Source organism: Elaeis guineensis, chromosome 2 (assembly GCF_000442705.2).
Source record: "Elaeis guineensis isolate ETL-2024a chromosome 2, EG11, whole genome shotgun sequence".
NCBI classification, from domain to species: domain Eukaryota; kingdom Viridiplantae; phylum Streptophyta; class Magnoliopsida; order Arecales; family Arecaceae; genus Elaeis; species Elaeis guineensis.
The window spans coordinates 73,200,876-73,207,797 of NC_025994.2; the positions used below are offsets into that span (position 1 = coordinate 73,200,876).

The following is a 6,922-nucleotide window of genomic DNA, read 5'->3' on the forward strand; positions in this document are numbered from 1 at the left end:
TAACAGCCCATAGCGGTTGTACGATGTTTGGACGGACTGGCCGATTATATGTCGGTATTTGGTTGCTGGGACGTCTGGTGATGACTCGAAAATATCATCGGCTGATCTGGTGCCTTGTGGAAGTCGGATATCGACTGCCACCCCCGATAGTGAGTCGGTGATATGGGTTCGGCCGTTCGGTCGGTTGGAAACAGTATTGGTCTGTTTGGCCGGCATACCTTTGGCCGGATATTGTCGGCAGTCATTGTCGGAGTCGTCAGTCCGTCCGGTGGGTAGAGTCGGGCGTCAGTCGGTCCGTTCCGAGGATAAGTCGGCATATAGGGGTTGGCCGGTATATCCCAACAATTTATTTTCTTGATGTGATAGATCTCGTTTCTGGATCCTATCCAATTCTCCCTATAGTGATCAAGATTGATTCAGATTGAGTCTAGTGATCCTTCTGGATTATTGGAAGGTCCATAACAATTTCCTCGACACTCTTCTTCCATCACCTCGCCGAACATTGTGTACGCACCCATCCCACCCACTTTTTGTCTTCATCCATGTCTCCCACCACAACCTCTTCCTTTGGACTACCATCAATAAAACCATCCTCCTCCATCGCTGCCTACCTCCACCTCATGGCACCCTTACCACCTTTTGCCCCCATCCTACACCTCTCCTTCACTTTGTTGCCCTCCTTAAGGCCTGCACCACTACCTGCTCCCTCTCCATGTGCACCCAAGTCCATGCTCCCTCACCATCAGCAGCTTCGATGTCGACATAATCCTCCAGAATACCTTCATCTCCATGTACATTGAGTGCTCCGATCTAGCAACCACTTGCAAGGAGCTTGATAGAATGTATATTAGAGACACCCTAATTTTCCCAAACTCTCCCCCAAACACAAGATTCAAGCTTCCTTATAGGTCAATTACTACCACTTAAGTTGCAACATGACTTAAAGTTGTGGTGCAACTTCAACCACAAAGCTCCAAACAACCTTTATATTCAGCCAAAATTGCATATGGAAAAAGAAAACAAAACAAAGAAGTTGAGCATATTGCCTATTCTAGAGTGATAATTAATAAAAATAGGGAAGTTTAGTGAGGAGGGAACAACATCAATAGAAGGGTTAAAGAACATATAGAAGATCAGCTACACAAAGTATGCCTCTCATTCATCCTTAGGTATAATTTTGTCATATGATCTCCGATCTTTTTAATTTCCAAGCTTGGTAAAACCTCATGAATCATTTCATGGTAAGCACGTTAAAATAGATTGTATTTAACTTTTAATTATCTCTATCTGTATAGGAGATTGTCTTTATTAATATTTGCAATCTATTGACATAGCTGAGATGGGGTTTAAAACATTGTATGGTATAGTTTGTCTTTTTTTCCTTGGAACAAGCCTATTTCTTGTTGTCCATTTTAGTAATTTATGGATACCATAAATTGCTTGAAGTTTAACAATATCAGAGTCAGTTGTTAATTCTTGCTGCTGAAAAATGAGAAGGTGCAAACTCGTGTAGCTGGTTAATTGGTACCATTAATCTTGGTTTGTCTCTTGCTCTCAATCAGATTTAAGTGGGGATATATCCTATGCTAGTTCTTAATAATAATAACAATAATAATCAAATAAAGACCCCTCTTCACAAAAGGAGAGGAAGAATTAATTCTAGAGGTGCAACCATACCGGCACTAAAGCACTAGGTTCCATATGAGTATTGCAATTAAGCATGGTTTGGCAAGAGAAGAAAAGAGCTGTTCTAGGATGGATGACCAACTAGGAAGCCCTCATACTGCAAAAATAGTTGACGGGTTTCCCATATTTTACATAAAAGAAAAGTCAATATAATTAAGACTAATTTTAGCACAAACTAGATGATCAGCTCAAGCTCAAGCATCAGCCATGCATTAGTCAGAAGATGTACATAATAGAGCGAAGGTTTTAATCTATGAAGCTACCAAATGCCATTAACCACCAAACTATAACTAACATTTGCAATCTATGAAGGTCATGCCATCTTGAGGCTCAAACACTGGAACAGCCAAGGTGGCTGCTTTAGCCCACCCTGTTTCATTCCTTCTCCAACATTAAAGGGACTGTCCCTCTCGTTTGGAAAGCTAAGGTTTATGTCTTGCGCCTGTTGCAGTCTCCATTCAAGGCCTCTTGATTTCATCCCACTTGACTCAGTTGAAGATGAGGAAAAACTCGTTCCTGACTCGGAAGTAAGAGGAGTTCCATCTCTCTTCTTCATGGTGCTTCCTATGGCCAGCGTTAGTTCTACATCACTCTCTTGTTCAATATCTAACATCATCTCTTCTTCGGCATTTACTATGTACTCTTCTGCGGGGAGTTCTAGATTAAGACGCCGATGAGATCTTCTCTGTTTTTGGTTGTTATAACTTGGTTGACATGAACCTGTCTCATTCTGTCCATTCCATCTGTGGAGATTAGCTTTAGAACTTGCACCATAATTTTGTCTCTTCAGCTTAGTATTTTTCATATCATTCATTAGTAGCTTCTGAACTGTATACAAGCGATGGAGTTCATGGACCTGATCCATTTATAAGAACAAATATTTAAGCTCTCAGACTAGGATGGAAGATGGCCAAACAGGAGAAGGGAAGAGGGAGCTCAGATGTGGAGAACCTACCTGCTGTCTGAAGGTTTCTTCATGCTTCAGGATGGCCATTTTCATTCGTTCTCTATCATAGTTCTTCAGAAACTTCTCCATCAGTCTTCTGTACACTGTCAGAACTTCACAATTTGGTTTGGGTCTGTCTGATTAGTACTTTGCCGAATATGGATGTTGATTAGATGTCGATGTGTTGCAATTATGCACGGTAGCTTTCAATTTTGAAATGCTGATCGAACCCTGCACATATTCGGATTCTAAGTCATCGACAATGACTGTATGGTTTTAGCACTTAATCAGATGCCTTCCGATGATTGAGAAGATTGAACTGATGGCCAAGATAACAACATAAAGAAAAAGGTCAGATTCTATCTGAAATTATGAGCAAAGCAAAAAGATGGGGATAAAATTACAAAGTTATTCTGACACCTAGTAATCCACTTTCAGCAATGGTGTATTTCAATAAGATGAGTTCACAATATTCCTAATAAGGTGTCTTTTTCTTTTTGGTTATACTTCTCCAGTTTGTTGCGACAAATTCCAACTTTGTAGTAGACAAACTAAATTCTATCAATGTCATCATCTGAGTAGTGCAGAGAATTTCTTCATGTTCTGGGAATCTCATTCATTCATTAAGTTGGCTGCTGGATGTCATACGTTTGGGAGGAATAAATTGTAGTAGTGCAGCATTATTTAAATTATAGATTCTATATCCGATATCCTAATAAATAGAGGAATGATCAAATAAGTATGAAATGGAGAAAAATCAAATGTCTATGATTATCAAAGTAAGCAGAATGGAGTAGCATCTTCCACTGCAAGCCAATGCCAAAGTAATTATAAGCAAACATGGAAAGGCAATAAAGCCTGAATGTAGTGAGATGCAAACCTGTTGAAAAACTTAAGACCAAATTTAGCATTTTCAGTGAAGGCAATTTGATACAACGAAAGACTTGGTATCCAGGGTACCATATCTTTAAGATTTTGGGGATTTCCATCTTAAACTTCTCTTAGGGATTAAAATTTACATTATCAGATATATATCAGCTACTTCATGCGGTCTTGAGGAGCACACTGCCGTTAACATAAATAGCAAAATAGATCTACCAACAAATCCTGCATTGCCAACGAAGGGACAGCAAATCCATTTTCCCGATTAATGAGCTTAGCTAAATTTTTGAAGTAGTTGTTTTAGGTATTCTAAAGTAATTGGTCACATATTCTTGGCTTGTTATCTGTGATCAGTAGGGATATGGTTATATGTCGGTGGAAAAGTGGCAAGACTGCATCAATTTCTTTAAGAGTGTCTGTTTAAACAGAAGTCAGGTGAAGAATCCACCATCTTGCCAGTACAGAAAAACACATTAATTCAAATAGATTGCAAGGTTTCATTCCTTAGGTCGCATAACTGAGATCCATCATGGATGGCGAATTGTGTACATTAAGAACATATGTTCATAAAACATTACAAGAATTATTATTTACCTTGATGATAATAATACTAATAATAACATTAGTAGTAGTAATAATAATAGTAGTAGCAGTGATAAAACTGAAAAGAAATTTGAAAAATCAAATACGTTTTAAATATGGAAGATATCATAACAGAGAAGCCTCTTCCTTCTGCCTGAAGCTTAAAACTTTACAGGAAGAAAGTATTGTCCAAAGAGGACAGCTTTAAACAATACAGATTTATGTACATGCTTAAAACATCTAAAAATAAAAGACAAGTTTTCAAATCACTTCTTATATGATTAACATTCTCTGCACAAGGCTGGCTGTGAATCATCATATGGGAAGACAACAGCACAAGCCTAATAATAGAGGAATCGAAAGAGCTCATGACTGATGAAAAGAGGAGGAAGATATAAAGATATAAAGTAAGTAGGCATTCTCACCTGTAAATATCTATAATTAGATGCTATTAGCTATGAGGAGGTAGAACAAAGAGCTTCATCCATGGAGATGTCAAGTCTTCCTCATTCTCATATCCTCCCTTCAGCCAATGTTTCCCTTTGGATGAAAACAACAATCTTCTTATTCCCAATCTAGTGAGACAGGAAGGATATAAGGTTCCTCTTCCAGGCTCTCAACAGAATATTTTAGTGGGCTCTATGGGCATGCCAAACAAATCCCAGTCTCCTACCCATTTCAGTTCAAGTGCATGAGGGAAAAGATGCCCCAGACAGTGCCAATAAAGTACAGGACTAAAGTTAAAGTAGCCCTACTTATTATATGTGGTATTGGAAAATTATGGAGCACTAATCCAGATGATCTATCACATGTCCCTGGAACTCTAATGATCATTACCAGTTGTCACAGCATATATATTATTGTCTCAGTGTCTCATGTGGATTAAGATTCTGTTCTTGTACATAGAATGTGGCAGGGGGTGTAACACTTCCACATGAGAATATCTTCTTCTAAATTTACAATGGTAACTGTATCAAAAAGGCACCTTTCTTATTACTATCAGCTTGAGAAGGGCCTATGTGTAACCAATGAGTGCACTTTTATGTTTGTGCAGGAGGTTGAAAGTTTTATCAGTTCATTAAAATTCTTTCATTTAAATCTAAGCTCAGAATCACAAATGGATTTTTTAACAACCATTAAATTTGTCTTTCTGGTCGAATGTATCATCCATTAGCAGGATTTGAGGCTTCCATGATTTGTGGGTCCTTGATTGTGAGATCTGATAGAGGGTGTGAGTGGGGACTGAACCATGAACAAGGTATGGAGGCTTGTTCCTACAAGAGAAATTGGTCGGTATTTTCCTAATTGTTACAATTCTTACAATTCCACATGTTAGGTTCCTTGCAAAATGATGCATTTGTGTCTCCTTATGTTCTGAAGCTTCACCCATTTTAGAATTGCAGCGAGGTAGACTATGAACACATATGGAATCAAGAGTGCTGTCCATGATAATTTGGTTCTATGATTACTGTGCAGAATTATAAGAAGACATGGATGCAAATCAGAGAATTCAAGAAAAAGATTTTGATCTTCTACTTTTGATTTTTCTCTTTTTCTTTTTGCTCAGTTTTATATAGTAAATACACTCATGGACCGTGCACGAAAATAAATTCATTTGCAATCCGTCTCTCATTTATTTTACTTGTTTAAGGAAAAATCTCATTCTCAGTTATCAAAAGTCCTTTGAATCCTTGCCCATCAGCGAAATATCCTACCAAGCAAATCTTAATTCTTCCATTTTAGTTCTTATTGAATTTTTTATCTGTCTTCAGCAAAGGCTATCCAAATTCATCATGTTACATTTCTCAAATCTAATATATATATTAGAAAGCAGAAAATGAGAGAAGATTGGACTGCAAATGAAGCTGTTCACGTAAGTAATTTATTTTTTTTATTTTTTTCTATGCATGCTATGTGCACTCTTCTATCTTAAAGCATCGAATGCATATATTCTATTCTTAATGAATGAAATTAAAAATTATTTATATCTATTAACTGGTGTTATTAAGATTTTCAATTATGAACATCAAGGATATGGATGGATATGTTATTCATAAATTTTTTTATAAAAATATTAAAATTTATTTATATCTATTAACTGATATTATTAAAATTTTTATGAATATTAAGGATATGAATGGATATATTATTAAATTATTTTTATAAATATAATCAATTATATGGATATGATCTACAAACCTGCGCGCAATGCGCGAGCTTAAAAACTAGTTTAAAACAAAATCAAACATCACAATTTTATTGATCTTAACAACTTATATCCATCATCTATGATTAGATCCCAAGTACTATGTTCTCAATAAATCAATGAACTGGTGCAAGGAGAGCATGAAGGCATCCTAGTTGTCAATATACCATTTTTGATCATCATCCATCAGAAGCAAAATTCAATGGGTCCACATGTTATCACAAGCAATTAACTACGCAGTAACCATCACTGAAAACAAGCAATGACACCTTTCAAAAAAAAAAAAAAAAGGATCAAGTAATGACACATTGGTATGTGTGCATAATTGCCACAATAATACAAATCCATCCGTTTCTTTGGGAGGAGGAAAGGCCTAACTTTGTCCTTGGTGTGTACTGACAAAGTTCTCTTTAAGCGAGGCAATGGCCAGTAGATCCAATCCTATGAAAGCAATGTATGGATATAAAGTAATATGCCCTTAGAAAAGAAAAAAAGAGGAAGTTGGTCGTGGGCATCAATAGTGTTTCACATCATCACATGTTAGGAGGTCCCATGGATACTCCCCCCAGACTCAAATGCCAGAGGAAGGCCCGACATCGGTGCACGCGTTGCCGGTTAGG

At 37.2% G+C, this 6,922-nt stretch overlaps 1 protein-coding gene across 2 annotated transcripts; it reads right to left on the bottom strand.

Moving 5' to 3' along the window:
* Positions 1 to 1,874: 1,874 nt before the first annotated feature.
* Positions 1,875 to 4,864, bottom strand: LOC105058483 (uncharacterized). 2 transcript variants are annotated; one of them, XM_010941435.4, is made up of 3 exons: positions 4,522 to 4,864; positions 2,642 to 2,951; positions 1,875 to 2,542 (listed from the first exon to the last, which is right to left on the bottom strand). In XM_010941435.4, the coding sequence occupies exons 2-3, from the start codon at positions 2,720 to 2,722 to the stop codon at positions 2,000 to 2,002; spliced, it is 624 nt and encodes a 207-aa protein (XP_010939737.1). In that variant the 5' UTR covers positions 2,723 to 2,951; positions 4,522 to 4,864; the 3' UTR covers positions 1,875 to 1,999. The 2 variants fall into 2 exon arrangements, with proteins under 2 accessions (XP_010939737.1, XP_019708713.1); XM_019853154.3 differs by having other exon boundaries at positions 2,642 to 2,863; positions 4,522 to 4,863.
* Between the last annotated feature and the right edge of the window lie 2,058 nt (positions 4,865 to 6,922).